General features: G+C 42.8%; 1 protein-coding gene across 13 annotated transcripts in view; it reads left to right on the forward strand.

Moving 5' to 3' along the window:
• Positions 1–21,334, forward strand: part of AGAP1 (ArfGAP with GTPase domain, ankyrin repeat and PH domain 1) — a 335,950-nt gene that overhangs the window by 48,005 nt on the left and 266,611 nt on the right. For 12 of the 13 annotated variants that reach the window (XM_028702820.2, XM_077918621.1, XM_028702829.2 and 9 more), the window contains 2 exons: positions 4,780–4,865; positions 15,022–15,163. In XM_028702820.2, coding sequence (XP_028558653.1) covers positions 4,780–4,865; positions 15,022–15,163 — 228 coding nt within the window. The remainder of the gene's footprint in view (positions 1–4,779; positions 4,866–15,021; positions 15,164–21,334) is intronic. The other variant, XM_077918615.1, reaches the window with a different exon arrangement.

Raw genomic sequence — 21,334 nt, forward strand, 5'->3', positions numbered from 1 at the left:
TTGGCCGCCATTTATGGAATTTAATTGCAATCAAATTCTGTCACTCACTTTTTTAAAAAAATAGCCCTAAAGACATAGTTGTTTTAGAGTGGCCTTTGGGGATTAAATGTGATGTTGGCAGTTGGATTAGAATGGTTGAGGCACATATCTAATGCTAGTTTTGACCTATGTTAGTCTGTGTCCTGTTTTGCATATCACGGTAAGCTAAACTATGCTTATTGGGATGGCATGAACACTCTGGCTTCCAGAGATGAACTCACACCTGATCTCCTCCTCCCTGGTCCTTTTAGCTCAGCTGAGTATGGCAGCTAAGCCAATGTTTGGTTTAGCATGTTGGCTGAACCCAGGATTGTGGTTACACTCTCCTCTTTAACCACAGTTGATAGCCAATAACAAATCATGACAACAGGTTGTCGTTCATGAGGAGAGAGCTCAACTATGATACTAGTGGTAAGCTTAGCTGCAGTGCAACATCAAGCTGAGCTGAAAGGTCCAAGGAGGAACAAAGTGGATGTGACCTCCCCAGAAACCAGCATGTTTGTGCAAAGTCATGGGATGGCTTAGTGTTGCAAATGTTTTGTTGCAATCTGATTTAATAGTTTTACCATTGTATTTTAATTGATTGACACTGATGTACTTTAGTGATTGTATAACACTTTGTGAGACTGTTGTTATAAAAAGTAGTATAAATGAATGAATAATAAATACAGTGATACCTCGGGTTACATACGCTTCAGGTTACAGACTCTGCTAACCCAGAAATAGTACCTCTGGTTAAGAACTTCAGGATGAGAACAGAAATCGTGCTCTGGCGGCGCAGCAGCAGCAGGAGGCCCCATTAGCTAAAGTGGTGCTTCAGTTTAAGAACAGTTTCAGGTTAAGAACGGACCTCCGGAACGAATTAAGTACTTAACCCGAGGTACTACAGTAGTAAACAATTTTTTCAGTCACACAATCATTAGGAAACTAATTGGCAATAATACCTGTGTAAAAGTACAGACCTGTTTTAATTTTCATGTTTTGGCATCATCATAGCTGTCAACTTTTCCCTTTTCTTGCGAGGAATCCTATTCGGAATAAGGGGATTTCCCTTAAAAAAAGGGAAACGTTGACAGCTATGGGCATCATGACCCCTTTGTAAACCCTTTTGTGTGAAATGCTTCAGCATCCAAGAATTGATTTAAAAGGAAACAGCTCATTTGTACTGGAAAACGTTTGATGTAATTAGATACAGAGATCATATCTTTAGAGCTTATGTTATGCTAACTGGTATGCATTTCATATCAGAGAAACAATATTGCCCTTCAAGTCGAAGAAACTCCTGTGGCCTATGTTATAAAGTTGCAGACAACCACATAATAAAACCTGTTACTACTTACTGTACATGCAGTGTGTGTGTGCCTGTGTAGCTACAACTAATATATCTGAATAATAACATAAAAGTCTTACTTTGAACTTTTATTCTTAAGTTGACAAGAAGCCTTTAAAAACCTCTTGTAAATGGTGTAGAGGTGTTATTTATGATTTAGTGGTATATAATTTTGTTAAATAAATAAAATAGAAATTTGCGAGATGGAGTAAATGAAGATTATATAAACCCATTTGGTGCTTGCAAGATTTGGCTATCTGTATGTGCCATTTCTTACTGAGTCAGTGCACCTCATGTGTTTGTCATCACATGAGATTTGCCTTTTACATTGAGAGCTCGTTCCAGTAATTGTTTTTACCCTTTTGTCAGCAAAAATAATAGTAAAAAATTGCAACACCCAATTTAGGACGATGACTGAATATTGTAACGAGAGTCCATGTAGAAGAAGAAGAAGAAGAAGAAGAAGAAGAAGAAGAAGAAGAAGAAGAAGAGGAGATATTTGATTTTGGAGCTAGATCTCTGCATAACCTAGTGGTAGAAATCATTCAGATTTGTATCCAACACTGCTGTTCTGCTAGCAAGGAAGACACACACCTGCCCTCCTCACTGCTATACTCCCTGCACACCTTCAAATTCTGTTCCAGAGTGTTGAACACTTTGGAGCAGATTTTGAGGGCATGTAGAAAGACGAAGTCACATTGTGCAAATGGAACACAGTGCATGCAGTGTTGGATACGACCTTCAGTGTTCTATAAAATAGATGGAACTTCACCAGAGGCATGGGTTACAGTTTTTTACAATGCAAAAAGGATTATTAATCTCAAATTAAGCTCTCAACTCTGAGTCACAGATCCTAACTTTTTGCTCTTTGACTAGATGAGTTGTGCTTCCTCCCATGAACAGAAGCTCTTCCTGAGTGAAAGTTAAGGAACCAAGCTTATGTTAATATTTAGAGAGCTTTTTAGTTGCTCAAGCAAGGCGGCAAAGGGCAAATCATGTTGTGCCCCAGCACAACAGAATTTGCACAGTACATTTCATTTCTTTTACAGAAAAGTAATGTTATTGGGTTGTGTCCAGTTGTGTCCCTCTGTCCTACTGTTCCAGTGAAGGCATTAATTGGTGGAAAGGGTGGGGAAATGATTTTCACAGTTTTCCTCTTCAGACTCCTATGCACACACATACACATCTGCCTAGAAAGTTGGGTAACCCTTTGGAATAATGTGGGATGTGGCATGATGAGTTGTAGAGAAAGGGAGAATTTGCAAAAGTCACTCCCCCACACCACTCCCATAAGTCTTTGTTGCATCAAAGTGGTTTACAATTGGATGCACCCCATTGTATTAAATTATTTCACTTCTAAAGAACATGGCCATAAGAACACATTTTACCACATTTTACCCAAACACTAATTTATACATATATACATGAGTTACAGATAGCATTGATTGCTGCATTCATGTTTGATCAAAGCTCTTCAATTCCACTTGCTACGTACAAATCTAGGAAGACACTATAAGCTTAATTGGTTTTTATTTTTGTTTATTTTTTTCATTTAAAGTGAACTGTTCTTATAAGAGTAAAATAAGCTGCTTTTGGATTTTTTTGCAGTGAATTCAGTTCTACAACAATGGGGGTATTATTTTTAACTTGCTACTTACTACAGTGGTACCTCAGGATGTGAACGGGACCTGTTCCGGAGCCCCGTTCACATCCTGAAGCGAATGCAACCCGCATGTGCGCGGGTCACGATTCGCCACTTCCGCACATGCGTGTGACACCATTTTGACCATCTGCGCATGCGCGAGTGGCGAAACCCGGAAGTAATGCGTTCCGTTACTTCTGGGTCACCGCAGAGCACAACTCGAAAGCGCTCAACCTGAAGCGTATTCAACCTGAGGTATGGCTGTATATGGTATGCTGAAGTATGGCTTACCCAGGACGGCAGACACATGCTGTGTGCCACAGAAGAGCTTTCAGTATTTTGCTCCTCCCTGGTCCAAAGTGATGCAACAGCTGAGCCAAGGGTTGGTTTAGCGTGTCATTCCAACCTGGTCTCATGGTTCTCAACTCATTAACCAAGAGCTTTAGGCAAAGTTTGTACTTGGTCATAGCTCATGGTTAAGGAGCAGAGAGCTTAATCATGAGCCTAGGTTTGGCTGACCCCAAGCCAAATGTTTACTTAGCTGCTGCACTGCAGAGAGCTAAAAGAACTGGAGAAGAGCAAAGCAACTCTGATGTTATTCCTGGGAGCATATATGTTCACACTTAGTCATGGATTGGATGGGAACATAACTGGTATGTGATACTGCTGCAATAATGGTTTTCTACTTAAGAAATATATATTTAAGGAATATTTAAGGAAACACGCAAAATACTTAATATCTAAATGGAAAAGTGATTTAAATCCTATGAAACTAAGGATACAATCCTATAAACACTTAGCTGGCAGTGTGTCTCACTAAGGTTAATGATAGTTACTTCTGAGTTGTCGGTTACCCTCTTCATCCCTGGTCAACATAGCCCAAACTATGTATTTACAGACTAATTCCCTGTTCCTTCAACATATGAAGGTCACATGAGTTTCCAGTGTAGCACAAGTGCCTTCACTTTCTGAGGCATTGTTTAAATCCATACTGAGACTTTCAGCAGGCCAAATTGGGTAATCCCTTCTTAGTCTATTACACTAGAAAGCCTGAACATGTTTTTGCATTATCTTCACTCTGTCATGTGAGAGAAAGGATGGTGCTTAAAATATTATTTGATTTCAGAGGAGTTACCACTGGATGTTTAAGCTTGAGGTACAGCTGTGTGTGTGGTTCCCCTGCCCCCTTTTGTTCATGTGCTAAATACTATCCTTCCAAAATAAATTCTTTGTGCAGATTAAAAATTCATATACTTAGTCATTTTCTAACTGAAACCTACAACAGATACTGTTATAGTAAATTTTCTGTTTTTGTCTAACACATGTTGTAGTAGTATAGTTTTTTCCTGTAATAGTGAGATATCATTTTCATAATGTGTGTTTTGCTTTGTAGAACTATGCTTCTCTTGATGAAAACTAAAAGCTCAAGCAACTGAACGCAGATGTATGAAGAGAGTGCTCACACAGCTGGATTGTTCATATTTTTGAAATTTAGTTATTACTCATTTTTTTGAAACCAGAGCACCAAATGAAAAGTTGGATTGTATGCCTCAGTTATTTTGAATGGGGTAGAATTTTTTATTCAAACTGAACTATAAATGCACACTGGAACATGTCTTTCTTTGTTATCTTCTCTGTAGCATTCAGAAAATATTAATAGCTGTAATGCCACAACATGTTTCAGATGAGTAGGAGTAGTTTTCCTCAAGAAAAGCCTTTATTATTCTGTGTTTGTAACTTTTCTGTAACTAGTTGTTTTGTGTGACAGGTGGGAGATTCAAGAAGGAGATAGTAGTTGATGGACAGAGTTACCTGCTGCTGATTAGAGATGAAGGTGGTCCTCCAGAGGCACAGGTGAGCACAGTGTTTAAGTGATATTAACAGAATGAAAAATTGGTGACAAATGCCACACCGTTATGCCAGAGTGTAAACTGGTGGAATCAGTGCTTGCTCAGTGCTGTCAAAATAAAAAAAAAGTTCTTTCATAAGCTACACCAGAACCAGCCCTCATAGCCTGTTTCCCACTAAAAAGCCCCTGAATTTGCCAGTAGGAGCATAACCTCCAGCAGCAGAACCAGTCTAGTAATACTATAGGTTTGGATACGTTCAACCTTCTGCTCTGCAGATTAATGATCTGAAGGGCAGATATTATATGATTTTCTTACCCATCACAATACTTCCCCCTGGGCCTGTTTGTGCTGTGCTTCTGCACCCTCTTTTTGTTGTTCAACTCTTTTCAAGTGGATTTTCAGGTGTGCACAGACACAAACGTGTCATAATAGCATACTAATTAAATACCCAATAAACATGAGAGAGAATGAGTATGAATCATGCCCCATATTTTGGCATTGACCCTATTTAAGGAGCTTAAGATATCATAGAATTGTAGAGTTGGTACCCCAAGGGTCATCTAATCCAATCTCCTGTAATGCAGGAATCTATGACAGATGGCCACCCTACCTCGGCTTTAAAACATCCACCGCCTCCAAAGGGAGACCGTTCCACTGATGAACAGCTCTTTCTGTCAGAAAGTTATTTCTGATGTTCAGTCAGAATCTCCTTCCTTGTAACTTGAATCCATTGGTTCAAGTCCTACCCTCTAGAGCAGGAGAAAACAAGCTCGCTCCATCTTCCATGTGACAGCCCTTTAGATATTTGAAGATGGCTATAATATCTCCTCTCAGTCTCCTCTTTTCCAGGCTAAACATACCCAACTCCCTCACCGGTTCCTCATGAGACTTGGTTTCCAGACCCTCGATCATCTTGGTCGCCCTCCTTTGCATACATTCCAGTTTGTCAATATTGTACCCAGAATTGGACACAGTATTCCAGGTGTGCCCTGACCAAGGCAGAATAGTTATTTCCCTTGATCAGAATACCATACTTCTGTTGATGCAGCCTAGAATAGCATTAGCTTTTCTTTGCTGCTGCATCACACTGTTGTCTCATTTTCAGCTTGTGGTCTATGACCCCTAAATCCTTTTCACATGTATTACTGGTAAGCCAGGTGTCCCCCATTTTATATTTGTGCAGATGGTTTTTTCTGCTTAAGTGTAGAACCTTGCATTTGTCCCTATTGAATTTCATTTTGTTAGTTTTGGCTCAGTTCTTCAATCTGTTAAAGTAATCTTGAACCCTGATTCTGCCTTCTGTGACATTGGCCTCCGCTCCCAGTTTGGTGTAATCTGCAAATTTGATGAGCATCCCCTCCACTCCTTTATCCAAGTTGTTTATAAAGATGTTGAACAACAATGGGCCCAGGAAGGAACCACTTGTCACTTTTCTCCAGGATGAGGTAGAACTGTTAGTGAGCACTATTTGGGTTTGGTCAGTCAACCAGCTACAAATCTACCTAACAGCTATCCAGTCCACAATTTACCAGCTTCTCCACAATAAGATCACGGGGGACTTCATCAAACGCCATACTTAAATCAAGATACACTGCATCCACAGCATTCCTCTGATCTACCAAGCTCTAAATCTCAAACAATATGTGAAAGTTCATAATAGGGCCATTGTTTTAGCTGTTTTAACTGTTCATAATTTGTGTGGGTTTTTGTAGCTATTTGTTTTTGTTGAGGAAAGGGAGATGTGTCTTGGAGGAAAGGAGCCATGCAGGCTGTGAGGGGATGAGGGGATTACAGTGGTTTGGGGTTAGGAGGAGCTATGAGTTGAGAGGTGGGCACATCACACAGACAGTTAGTGACTGCCTTGTGCCAGCCCTTCCTCCAATCTGAGGAATTGCAGTTGTTTGAACCTGAGGCAGCTGTTTTTGAATGCCTGTTCAGCTCTGAATATGACTCATCCATGATCTGATGTATATCACTGAGACCTGGGTGAGTGAGCAGAGTTCAGTTGGTCTTTCTCTCTTTTTCTCTCTTTCCAGTTGGGGGAAGGGATCTAGAGTATGTGTTTTTGGCACTGGGCAATTGGGTCAGATTACAGATTTTGTTGGTTTACTGCCTACCTTGCTACCTAGCAGTCTCCCTATCTGAGCTGAGAGAACTGGTTTCGGAGGTGGTGTTGAGAATTCCCAGACTGCTAGTTCAAGGGGACTTCAACTGATGCCTTTGTTAAATATCTTTAAGTGCCAGGCAAAATCATTCCTCTTCTCTCAGGCCTTTGACTGATTAAACAACCTAAGGTAAAGGTAAAGGTACCCCTGCCCATACGGGCCAGTCTTGACAGACTCTAGGGTTGTGCGCCCATCTCACTCAAGAGGCCGGGGGCCAGCTGTGTGGGGGAGTGGTCATTGTTTTTGTTTGTTGTTAATGTATTTTTTTGTTTTTGTATTTATATTTTAAACTGCCATGTCATCTTCAGATAAAGGGTGGCTAAATAAATAAATGACAAGGACCTACAAATAAGGACAAAAAGCAGCATTGTAATTCCATCCCAAAATATATGTTACGCTTATAAAATGCCAGATAAAGGTAAAGGTAAAGGTACCCCTGCCCGTACGGGCCAGTCTTGACAGACTCTAGGGTTGTGCGCCCATCTCACTCAAGAGGCCGGGGGCCAGCGCTGTCCGGAGACACTTCCGGGTCACGTGGCCAGCGTGACATCGCTGCTCTGGCGAGCCAGAGCCGCACACGGAAACGCCGTTTACCTTCCCGCCAGTAAGCGGTCCCTATTTATCTACTTGCACCCAGGGGTGCTTTCGAACTGCTAGGTTGGCAGGCGCTGGGACCGAACAACAGGAGCGCACCCCGCTGCGGGGATTCGAACCGCCAACCTCTCGATCGGCAAGCCCTAGGCACTGAGGCTTTTACCCACAGCGCCACCCGCGTCCCAGATACATATGTCAGATACATATGTCAAAAAACAGGATGTGAAAAAATCCAGTTTATAACAGAATGGCATTTTAATACACAAAAACTGAGATTCTACATAGCAGCACAATAAAAACACTTACACAGTAAACATCCAGTTTACTGGATGTTGACTATAATTATTCACTGCACTGCAGAAATATACTAAAAGTAACTAGTTATACTGTGGTGGATACCAGCCTTGACAAAGCATGGGTGTCACAATCGAATTGTGCATATCTATTGTTGCTTCAGTAAAAAAAACAAATCAAAACACTTGGGGGGGCATTGAGAAGTTTTTTTTTTGTAAGAAAGGTGCTTTTTTGATTAGGAAATGTAATTAACCAAGAGTAGCTCCTTATGCGAGCTGGGTATTTATGGTTTGAGTTGTGTTAAAGATTGTCGAATGCATGCACCCTCAGCACATCATCTGATAACATAGTCTATAGTCCTGCTGGCTTCAGGGGTCAATAGGACTGAAACCTGCCTCCTCACCCTTGAGCTGAGGTCACCCTGTGATGCCAATTGATAAACAGTTTGGCATGGGTTGGGGAAAATCCCCCATCCCTGTCCTAAATCCTTGATATCTGAAATCAGCCACTGCATATCAGTATTTGCTATCACACTCCTAATAACAGAATGGTGTACATTCTAAAATGTCACTTGAATTATTTGACATGAGTCCAAATACATACAGTAGGGGGTTGGTACCAACTGGTATATTACCCAGTCCAGCATATGCTAGTGTTTGGTTGTTGTTGTTTTTTTAAAAAAAATAATATTCTGAACTGATCCTGTGGAAGAGTGCAGTGGGCTGTTGCAGCACCATGGAGAGCTCCTACTAAGCTGTGCCTACTGATTTTAAACAATTGGTAGCATGTCGACTCCTGAAGAAGCTACCCTGGACCCTGGGATTTATAGCAGCTATTGCCCAGTCACAAATACAAGCTTCTTGGGTAAGTTGATGGAGAGAGTGGTGGTACAACAGTCACAGGAGATCCACTGGACTGGCATAGTTCATGGAGTCTGGTGGAAAGCACTTGGGAGTGCTCCGGTTTCAGATCTTAGGAGCCCTGGTGTTTTGAGATCGGGTTCAGTGATTCCCCTGATCACTAGTATTGGTCAGAGCTAGGACTGGATCTGGCTCCTAGCAATAATTTTGAAAGAGAATGGGTTAAAGTTGAGGGGGGAAACTAGCTGTTGTTTGTTCTTCCTTACCTTTTCCCCTTCAGTAACACCTTCCTATCAACAGTGGTTGCTCTCAGATAAGCCAGTGAAATAATATTACAGGGTTAACAGGGATTTGATCAAAAGATCTGGCATAATTCCTAACTTTATCATGGTAGATAAATTTCTTCCTTTGGATTTGATGTAACTGCTAACCATTTATTTGTGATCTGTATGCATTATTCTATATCTAAAAATGAAATACATTCATGACTGTACTTAATGGAAACTTCAACTTTGAATGTATAGTATTGTTTAATTTATGGGATAGTGTTATTTCTTGGGACATGAATCTATTCCTGATCTATCTTAAATACAGTGGTACCCTGGGTTACATACGCTTCAGGTTACATACGCTTCAGGTTACAGACTCCGCTAACCCAGAAATAGTGCTTCAGGTTAAGAACTTTGCTTCAGGATGAGAACAGAAATTGTGCTCCGGTGCTGCGGCAGCAGCAGAAGGCCCCATTAGCTAAAGTGGTGCTTCAGGTTAAGAACAGTTTCAGGTTAAGTATGGACCTCCGGAACAAATTAAGTACTTAACCCGAGGTACCACTGTATGTCTAAAATTATGTCTTCAATTTTTTTCAATGACACAGAATATTTGGGATAAAATAACTGCCCATGGTAATGTCTTTGATCTGAAAATAATGCCACTTGCCAAATGTGAAATATTTTTCTAATACTGTTATTTCTCAATAAGTTAAGAAATTAGTATTTATCTTTTAATTTTATCTTTGACTTAAGTGTATTTCCAAAACCACTATAGCATGTTTCGGTGAATACAGTGGTACCTCTGGTTACAAACTTAATTTGTTCCAGCTAACGGAGCTTCCCGCTGTTGCCGCGCTGCCGGAGCACAACTTCTGTTCTCATCCTGGGGCGAAGTTCTCAACCCAAGGTACTACTTCTGGGTTAGCAGAGTCTGTAACCCAAAGTGTTTGTAACCCAAGGTACCACTGTAGTTGTATATAACAAACTTTTGACTAAAGTCGTTCACTCATACTAGATTAATACAGTGGTACCCCGCAAGACGAACGCCTCGCGAGACGAAAAACTCGCAAAACGAAAGGTTTTTTCGTTTTCGAGTTGCCTCGCAAGACGAATTTCCCTATGGGCTTGCTTCGCAAAACGAAGCTTGCCCCGGGGACAGCGGGTCTTCTCTTTTGAAGCAAGGGGCGGCGGGGAGATCGCTTCTCCCCACCGCCCCTTGCTTCAAAAGAGGTCTGCCCCCGGACCTCTTTTGAAGCAAGGGGCTGCGGGGAGATCGCTTCTCCCGGTGCTCCGAAGCGGGGTGGGGGGGGGCGGGAACACCTGCCCCAGCTGCCGGGCTTCGTAGCGCTGCTGCGAAGCCGGGCGGGGGGGCGGGAACACCTGCCCCAGCCACCCCGCTTCGGAACGCTGCTCCGAAGCGGGGTGGGGGGGCGGGAACACCTGCCCCAGCCGCCGGGCTTCGTAGCGCTGCTGCGAAGCCGGGCGGGGGGCGGGAACACCTGCCCCAGCCACCCCGCTTCGGAACGCTGCTCCGAAGCGGGGTGGGGGGGCGGGAACACCTGCCCCAGCCGCCGGGCTTCGTAGCGCTGCTGCGAAGCCGGGCGGGGGGCGGGAACACCTGCCCCAGCCACCCCGCTTCGGAACGCTGCTCCGAAGCGGGGTGGGGGGGGCGGGAACACCTGCCCCAGCCGCCGGGCTTCGTAGCGCTGCTGCGAAGCCGGGGGGGGGGGGCGGGAACACCTTCTGAAGGCGGGCGGGGGGCGAAAGTCTTTGTCCCCCCTGCCTGCCTTCCCAGGGGCTTTTAAATCGCCCCGGACAGCGGAGAAGTCCTCCGCTGTCCCGGGGCGATTTTAAAATGCCGCCCGCCAGCATTTTAAGATCGCCCGGACAGCGGAGAAGTCCTCCGCTGTCCCAGGGTTTTTTTTAAAATGCTGGGGGTGGGAAGAAAAGCCCTTGTCCCCCCCCCCCAGCCTTCAGAAGAGGTCCGGGGACAGTCTGTCCCCGGACCTGGTCTGAAGGCGGTTTCCCTAGGAACGCATTAATTGATTTTCAATGCATTCCTATGGGAAACCGTGCATCGCAAGACGAAAAAACCGCAAGACGAAGAGACTTGTGGAACGAATTAATTTCGTCTTGCGAGGCACCACTGTATGTACATATAAAGTATGCAACATGCATGAAGGGAACAGGATATTTAATAAAGTCTTCTACACATTTACCGAGTAGAGCAGTGTTTTATTCTGATCTTGAAATGTTGGGCCTGCTAAGTGGAGGCCATGTATGGCTAGAACCTTAGCATATGGATTGATCAGAAAACTAATACCATGTTTGTTGATTGTTCCTTTATTTTGGGACACCCCCCCTTCCCTTCATTTTTTTAGCACATACTTTCAGTTTTATCAAAATGAGGGTTTAACCCTGGCTGCCTTGCTTCGCTATTCCTCCTACAGTAATAATTTACTCTGGTTCATTTGAATCCTGTAATCTGGAACTATTGTGATCACCACTGAACTATAACTTGCCATCTCAATATAAGTGTGTTCAACATCAAAGTGCAGGTGTAACACTGTTTCCTCTTCTAAAACAAAGGGTAGAACCAAACCATTTGGCTTAGAAGTACTGGGAGGGAACACTTCCATCCTGCAAGTACCTGTGCCACCAAAAAGCCACTCCAAAGGGACATTGGCAACAGGAAAATTCCCTTCCTTGAATTTTCCTAAGTTAACTTAGGATCCATGCCTTTGTGTTAATGCTCACAATCATATGGTTTCTAGAGCACGTGTCTCCGGCATGTTTCAGGGTGTTATTAAGAGTTACATAACATGACATGCTGTCCTGGCATTATTCTCGTAGCACATTTCTGTTTCACTCTTCTGATTTGCTGAGGACAGTACAGTCATACCTTGGTTCTCCCGAATGCTGCAAACTCGGCAGTAAGTGTTCTGGTTTGCAAATGTTTTTTGGAAGCCAAAGGTCCGATGTGGCTTCTGTGGCTTCCGATTGAGTGCAGGAAGCTCCTGCAGCCAATTGGAAGCCACACCTTGGTTTTCAAACGTTTCCGGAAGTCAAACAGACTTCTGGAACGGATTACGTTTGAGAACCAAGGTACGACTGTATACAAGATTTCCTTCTCCACTGTATCAAAAGGAAGCTCTTGTGAGGTAGATTAGGCCAAGAGATGGAGCTTCAAGACTGAATGGGGGTTTCAATCTGAGTTTCCACATTCAGAGTTAAAGCTGCTACACTGTTTTTGCTCCCCAAGTGGCATAGACTGCAAGTGTATGTGTTTAGATAGTCCTCTGTTGTGGATTGACTAGTGGTGGTGGATACAGTTGAAAGGATTACATACTATGTATTCTCCCTTGCAAGTGGTATCCTTGTTTCTTACTGTACATACATATGGACTGAGATCCAACATCAGTGGGACAGGGCAGCACCACTGCAGCTTACCAGGAGGGGAGGCAGTGGGGAAGTTGGTGCAGTGCGATTGTGCCTGTACCATGTGCCAGCCCCTCCAACCAAAGGAACTGTGCTTCTCCTATCAGCCAGCCCTTGGGTCTGTGGCTGCTGCATTTGTTGTTGAATGCCAGGTTGGTTCTGTATCACTGAGACCTGGGTGGGTAAGCAGGATGCAGTTGCTTTCACCTAGCCATGCCTACCTGGGCACATGGTACAGTATCAGGGCAGAGTTGAGGGTCAGGGCAGTTGCAGTGGTCTATAGAAATGCCATATATCTCTCCACGCTCTCTGTCCAGTTGAGAGGGGGGGGGGATCAGAGTATGTGCTCCTGGCGTTGGGCAGTCAGGACACATTAGGGATTCTACTGGTTTACCTCTTACCTTGGTGCCCAGTAGTCTCCCTGCCTGCATTGACAGAGGTGGAGTTGAGGACTCCTAGACTGCTGGTTTGGGGGGGACTTGCACATCCATGCCGAGGCAACTGGCTCTAGGGTGGCTCAAGACTTCATGGCTGCCCTGATTGCCATGGGGCTGTCCCAACTTGTCCCTGGCACCAACACATGTGGCAGGCTGCACTTTAGACCTTATTTTCTCAACTGGGCAGGAAGAGGGTGATCTTGACATTAGTCTCTTGTTGTGGTCATATCACTTCCTGTTGAAATTCCAGCACCTTTTTCCCTCTGCAGAGGCGGGGGACATATGAGGATGGTCCACCCTCAAAGGCTGATTGATCCAAGGGGCTTCCAGATGGCTCTGGGGGATTTTCTGGCTGGTATTTCTGTTGAAGCCCCATCTGGACTAGGATAGCCTAACTTCTTTTATTTATGCTCCAGTAACATCTAGGTTAGTTTATCTCAACACATTATATATGGGGCTGCCTCTGAACATGGTTCAGAAACTAGCTTGTGCAGAATTCAGTGACCAGCTTGCTCACGGAGGCAAGATGGCTTGAGCATATGCCAATTCTAGCCTGACTGCACTGGCTGACAGTTAGTTTCAGGGCCCAATTCAGAGGTGAGTAGCACCCTTTGCTAACATAAAGGTATTGTGTCACTAAATGTTTACAAAAATATACCTTTTATTGGGGAATAATAACCTGATGACAGGTTAGATCGTAAGGAATAACCCATTGACAATTTTGGTCACTGCTTGGTTTCAGTGATGTATTGGTGAGAGTGTTGAGCTAGGACCTGGGGGGAAAGGTAGGGCTGCCATACACCTGGATTTCCCCAGACATTACCGGGATTTCAAAGGCAGACGTGACATCGGGGGGGGGGGGGGATTTCCGGAAGGTGGCGGTTTCTCCTGGATCTTCAGCAAGTAAACAAAAAAATTGCACCTTTGTTCTCATTCACCTTTCTGCAACTAGAAGCAAGTCCTGACCAGATGAGATCTCTGAGGACGGAGGAACTTGGTCAGAGCAGATAGATAGATAGTTTATTACGGCCATAGGCCCATATTCAATACATCATACAGCAAAACAGGTATGGCAAGATAAAATTAATAAATTAAATTACGTTTAAATCAAGTACATCTCAAACCGTAAGTTTCTAAATTCCATTAAAATAAGAACAATATAGCGCTTAAAATATCAAATTATCAGTATAAATCAATATTATTTAGGCAAAATCAATAATCATAGAGTAATCCATTTTTCCTTTTATAGGCTAATACTGTTATCAGAAATCTGGCAACAGTAAGGGACCTACTCGGATCAGAATCTTGCAATAAATGTGTTAGCTGTGTTTCCAAGGAGTCACCTGAGATTTCCAATAATAAAGGGGACAAAAATCTGATCCGAGAAACTGAATGTAGTGAACAACAGAATAGTATATGTTGTAAAGATTCTATAGGTCAGAGCAGAAAACGAGGCGACACTTGTTTCCAGATGGCGGGGCAGTGGGTGCACCTGGTCCCCCTTCCTGTCTGACTCCCTTCGATTGAAAATGGTGTCCACGTTGCTATGGCCTCTGTTCCTTGAGGGTTCCTATCGCTTACTCTCTTCCCGCCAGCCATTGCACTTCGCCTTCAGCTGTGACAAGATAAGCAGCGCTGGGTCCGTGTGTATGTGGCACAGGATTGGCTGCTCAAGACCCCCAAGCGCTGCTCTAAGAAACCTAACTGGGATTGTCATGCAGAATTACAGGCTTTTAGCCAACGGTTACATAAGGAGTTTTCACCAAAAAATCGCGTAAAAATCGGGTATAAAAAGCTCAACAATTTTGGGGTGTCCTGGTTTTTTACTTTTGGAAATATGGCAACCCTAGAAAAAGGTTCAAATCCCATTCAACTCATTGGGTGACTTTGGGCTCAACACCTTATTTAAGCCTGATCTACTTCACCAGGTTGTTGTGATGATACAAATGGGGAGAAGAACCATGGACACTATCTTGAGCTCCTTGGATGAAAGATGGGATATAGATGTAAAGAAGTGCTGCCTGCTAAATATCTCTCATGTTAAGAGTCTGGTGTTTTTAAAAATATCAACAAGAATTGTTTATCCATGTTCTTTTCCTGCAGTTTGCCACGTGGGTAGATGCTGTTATATTTGTCTTCAGCCTAGAGGATGAAATTAGCTTCCAAACCGTGTACCACCACTATAGCCGTATGGCAAACTATCGCAACACTAATGAAATCCCAATGGTACTTGTGGGTACTCAGGGTAAGTGTTGTCTCATGTGCCATATATCTTTCCTTGAAAAATACTTCATTTAATTGTTTGGCCCTTGTTCTTTTATTTTTATAAGTAAGTCTTTTGAGAGAACTTTGTTGATCTGTTTACCAATAGTACCTAGGAGATTTCTAATAGTATTCTAAGATTTTGTTTGTAAAACACCCTTATGCCTGGAGGCGTTTGGAGGATGGATGGCGGCTAATGAATTGAGGTTGAATCCTGACAAGACAGAAGTACTTTTCTTGGGGGACAGGGGGCGGGCTGGTGTGGAGGGCTCCCTGGTCCTGAATGGGGTAACGGTGCCCCTGAAGGACCAGATGTGCAGCCTGGAAGTCATTTTGGACTCACAGCTGTCCATGGAGGCGCAGGTCAATTCTGTGTCCAGGACAGCTGTCTTCCAGCTCCATCGGGTACACAGGCTGAGACCCTATCTGCCCGCAGACTGTCTCTCCAGAGTGGTGCATGCTCTGGTTATCTTCTACTTGGACTACTGCAATGCGCTCTACGTGGGGCTACCTTTGAAGGTGACCCGGAAACCACAACTAATTCAGAACGCAGCAGCTAGACTGGTGACTGGGAGCGGCCACCGAGACCACATAACACCGGTCCTGAAAGACCTACATTGACTCCCAGTACGTTTCCTGGCACAATTCAAAGTGTTGGTACTGACCTTTAAATTCCTAAACGGCCTCGGCCCAGTATACCTGAAGGAGTGTCTCCACCACCATCGTTCTGCCCGGACGCTGAGGTCCAGCGCCGAGGGCCTTCTGGCAATTCCCTCACTGCGAGAAGCAAAGCTACAGGGAACCAGGTAGAGGGCCTACTTGGTAGTGGCGCCCACCCTGTGGAACACCCTCCCATCAGATGTCAAAAAGATAAACAAATACCTGACATTTAGAAGACATCTGAAGGCAGCCCTGTTCAGGGAAGTTTTTAATGTGTGACATTTTAATGTATTTTTAATCTTTGTTGGAAGCCGCCCAGAGTGGCTGTGGAAACCCAGCCAGATGGGCGGGGTACAATAATAAATTATAATTATTATTACTTATTCAGAATATGTTTTATGTCTGGTTAGTGATGTTTAATTTCTGAGGACTGGGAGCATTTCTTCTTCCTTTATTTATTTATTTATTTATTTATTTCTATGCCACTTTATAGTTTTAACAAAAATCTCAAAGCAGTTTACAGCATATTAAATCAATCAATCAATAAAACATTAGCTGGGCAATGTTCCTCTGGCCTCATGAGGAGACTCTTCAGTAGGGCTGGTGAGTGTGGGCCTCGCCCCCTAGGCCAGGTGGAGAGGGCCTTGCAGGCTGTGGCCTTCACACTCACAGCCGGGCGATGTTCCTCTGGCCTCATGAGGAGCCTCATTCTTCCTTTCTCTGTTTAGGACTTTAGGCAAAACAATATGTTTACCAGGTCTGGAACATCAAGATAAGCAGGGTTTTTTTTGATAGATGCAAATCCAAGATGTTCAAATTTCCAGTACCATTTAGTTGAATAAAATATATACAAGAAAGCTAATTTATAATTATATTTGCATTTGGCATTTCTGCATTATGGTACTATGCAATTATGTGTTTGCAATAGCATCGTATGTTGGATTTTTCTTACCCCCTGTCACCATAGTAAATCCGCATAGAAGCTTTTGGCCACTATTTTGAAGCATATAAGAAGAACTCTCATTAGGTGCATGATTATTAGCTTAACTCTCTTGGATGTGATTTAATTTGCATCCTTGCTTAAAGCCTCAATAAAGCATATGTTATTTGAGATTGGCCAGTGTAATATACAGGATGTATTTTGTTTTGTCATTTATTTTTATTCTGAAATTTGATGGCAAATTGGATTTCTATAGACCTTGAAGATTTCAGTTCAGGTGCCAGATTAGAGCAAGAGTCTATTTAGTGCATCCTAATGGCTTTGATCCCCAAATCCTACTGTGCTTTCTTGTACTTTTTCTTTTACTTTTACGGCAGTTACCCCTTCTAAGCCTGCATAGTCTCTCTGGAATTGATTTTGGGGGAGGTGAGAGGAACTTCAGATGGGTTATAAGCATCTCCCCCTCTCTGTTCAAGCAGAGTACATTCTTGACCTTCAGTTTCAGACAGTGACCAACCACTTGGAAGCTCACAAGTGGAACAGAACCCGAGTGTCCGTTGCTTGTTTATAGCATTTGACAATGAAGGTGAATTTTCCACACTCGGGGCATATCTAAATATATTCCAATACATTAAATATTAAGTTTTGAGTAGTGCTTATTCTTGATTCTTTTACGTTGATTTTTAGACTGAGCTTGGTGTGAGGGAATGTGCTGCCCAGTAGCAGGAAAATGAATATACGCTTGTCAGTTCATGGAGTGCCAGAATTGTGGCTCATTGGGGCAAAATCTTACATTTTGGCATGCTCTTTGCTGCTTTAGAGCAGCTTTGAGAATTACCAAAAATATTGTGCAACCTGGTTCTTCCAGTTTCTTTTGATCTTCTTGACCTTTAGGCTAAGGCAAGAGTGAGCAATACCAGGCAACTTTTTAATCTTGATCTTGTTGTATTTAGACAATAGAGTTTGAAAGCTCCTTGTTTATAGAGGTGTCTTTGGAATCTTAATGAGCTCATAAAAAGTACATTCTTAGTTTAGATCGGGGTGTCCAAACTTTTTTCAAAGAGAGCCAGATTTGATGAAGTGAACATGCATGAGGGCCAGCTATTTTGCCTGACATACTTTGAATCATTAAAATTAAATGCAAATTAACATTTTTATGCAAAGTTTATTGCAAACGGCATACTTTTCATTTCGTCACATGGATGACAAATCTAAACAGGTGTTAAATCACTCTGCCTTTCATATCTGAAGGCCAGATTTAAAAAAAATCCAGGAAGCTGAAATATATGTCAGGAACATTGTAAAGTACATTACATATTATTGGTAATAAAGGTTGTCTGTCAACTTTTAAGTTCAAAAAATATGAACAGGAACATAACAGCAGGTATACATGTTGTGTCCAAATATATTTATATCTGATTTAGACCAACTGACATTAACTGAGATTTTACAATGTATTCATCTCAATTGAAAAAAAAGCAACAACTTGCCTGTACTAATGTGAAGGGTGAAGCTGAGATCTGGACTGCAGCAAATAGGCTAGGTCTGGTTCAAAGGCAGTGGTTTTGATTCTCAAAATGTCATGCAGGTGAGAGTCACTTAGTCTTGTCCTCACGCGGTTCTTGTTAAAGTTCATAGCAGAGAATGTCTTCTCACACAAATATGTTGAGCCAAACAAGCTCAGCATTTTCTTAGCCAATGTTCAAATCTCTTGAAACCAGCTCTTATCCAGTTGGCGGTAGAACTTCACAAGAGAGAGCTGTTGGTGACGACTGCATAACTCGCTGTCACAATGCAGCTCAATGAACTCGAGCTGCAGCTGACCTGACCTGGAGCATCATTGGGGTCAACAGAGAATGGAGAGGAAGGAGAAAAGGCTGATCTCCTTTTCAATAGCAGCAAAATCCTGAAAGGGCCGTTTAAACTCCCCAGCCAGAGATGTCATGTCTGCTGCATACCTGGTTGGTTGTGCACTGCTACTGTCTTGTGGAAAACTGTTCATTATTTCCTGCAACGCTGAAAAATGTATGGTATTGGGCTGTGTTTGTGACAATTGCCTTTGGAAATGTTGCAGTTTTGTTCCAAAGGCCTTGAGGTGTGAATAAAGCTGGTTCACCGCTGCATCTTTCCCCTGAAGATTCGTGTTCAGTACATTCAGATGCTTTGTTATGTCAACTAAAAACCCCAAATCAGCCAGCCAAATAGGATCAGATCGTTCTTGCATCGGTTGTCCCTTGTTTCCAAGAATTCTCCAATTTCCTTTCTGAGAGAGTAAAACCCGACCCCCGACTGAGCCACCTTACATGTTTGTGATACAAAACATCTTCGTATTCAGCTGGAGGTGGCACAGGGCTTTAGAGCGAATAAAATTAATAGTCTTTAGCACTGGTTTCATAACATGATCATATTTGAGATTATTAGCACAGAGAACTTGTTGATGAATGATACAATGGAGTTTAATAGCTTTGCCTCCTTCTTTGATCTCCTTGTTACAGATTAGGGTTGATAATCCACTTCGTTCACCAGCCATGGCAGGTGCCCCATCACTAATAATCCCAGTAACTTTGTTCCAAGGCATTTTCATGTCATCTATGGTGGAACTAACAGAAACAAACAAACAAATATTTTCCCCTTGTTTGGTCCATAAGGCTCTGGAGGTCAAGTAACTCTTCAGTCACATTCATTTCATCGTCCACCCCTCTCATAACAATCAGCAGCTGAGCTGTGTCAGATAGGTCTGTGCTTTCATCACAGGCTATTGAAAAGAAGTCAAAATCCACTCTTGGACATCAATGGTCTCTTAATATCTGATGAAATATCTTCAATTCTCCGTGCTACAGTGTTACGAGCCAGGCAAACCCTTGCTTCCTCTCAGGACGGATATTCTCAACCATTTTCATAACACATTCTTTGATAAATTCACCCTCAGCAAAAGATTTGCAATTTTTAGCAATTAATGTTGCCACCTCATAGCTCGCCCTAGTGGCATTTTCATTTGACTAACGGGCTCTTGTGAAAAATCTCTGTTCTGACATTAAAACAGCTACACTTTTCACTGCTTTCATGCCCTGTTAGCTTGTCGTATGTGCTATGTCTCGACTGATAGTTTCTCTTGACATTAAATTCCTTATAAACAGCCACAGTCTCTTGATATATCAGACAAACACAGTGATTCCGTATTTCATTCAAGAAATATTCCACTTTCCACCTGTCCTAGAAGCGGCGGCCCTCACTGTCAACTTTCCTTCTCTTATTTACAGTCGCCATTTTAGAAATTGGCCAGAAGGGGAAGAGATCATGTGAGCGCAGTTCCAGTGCCAACAAGAATTCGCCAGAGATCTCTTCCAAATGAAGTTACACTGTAATGTACAGTGCTAAATGCTGGTGGGTCACAAGTGAGGGGTAGTTTCTGGAGGCAGTGTCTTGTAGCCTCATGTAATAAACCTTGATCTTTTTACTTTTAGCTTTATGCACTCTTCTGCACTATTGTCTATTGTCCCCTGTCCTGAATAAAGATGGAAAGTGCAGGTTTTCTTCAGTTGCAGCAAAGATGAATTGCCTGCCTTTGTGGCTGTGTGTGGTGAAGACACAGCGCAGGGAGAAGGAACGCAACAAATCCTGTGACGTCCAAGAGATTGTGAGAACACAGACGTGAGGACGTGCAGTCCCATGGCGTTGAAAGACCCAGAGATCCCAGGGGTCCTGAGAGGCACTCGGGGCTTCACTAGGGGCCACAACAGATAGATTTTGCCAAATTACCTGTGGGGCCATATTAAACAGGAACACTGGCCACAATTGGCCCGCGAGCCAGTCTTTGGACATGACTGGTTTAGATTAATAATGTGTAGATTACAATTTAGTTGATTAAAATGGTTGTGCCAAATATTTACGTAATAGTGGTTCTATTCAGATGAAATAGTTGAATTAATAAAATCTTCACTAGATAGATAGTGAAAATATAGATTCTTTTAAAATTGCAACTGGATCCTTTGTCTAATTTCTTCTTGGTTCATCTCAGCTATAAGTTTGAGTTATATCTAAAACCCCGCAAAAGGGACCATCTGAGGAAAAATGAGCTCTTTCAGTTGATACACTTTATGACATAGAAGCAAATGGGGCTCCTATATAGGAATGCTTCATCTTGGATAATTTCATTCTGTAAACGACCTACACTTAGCCTCAAAAGCAAAAGGATTATGTCAAACCAAAATGAATTATTCTAGCTTGCTGCATTGTAAAGATTGGGAATGGATTCAAAGTACACAAACAAATACGTGCTGCAGTCTGTCATTTTACTACCAATACATAGGGTGGATCTACGAACAGGGGATAAAAATGCTATGGAAAATCTCATAGAAATTTTACTCTGTAGCGCCATCTGGTGTTGCATGTTCAAAACACTGTTTTTTGACTAATGTAATTGAGTCCATAATCCTGAATAGTAGTATCATAAATATTTTTTTAGGGGGGAAATTCAGTCAGCCTCTTGACTGGATTTGAAAAATTGCATTTTGTTTAGGCAAGATCTTATTAGCATGTAGGGAGGGTAGCAAA

Source organism: Podarcis muralis, chromosome 1 (genome assembly GCF_964188315.1).
Source record: "Podarcis muralis chromosome 1, rPodMur119.hap1.1, whole genome shotgun sequence".
Lineage (NCBI taxonomy): Eukaryota > Metazoa > Chordata > Lepidosauria > Squamata > Lacertidae > Podarcis > Podarcis muralis.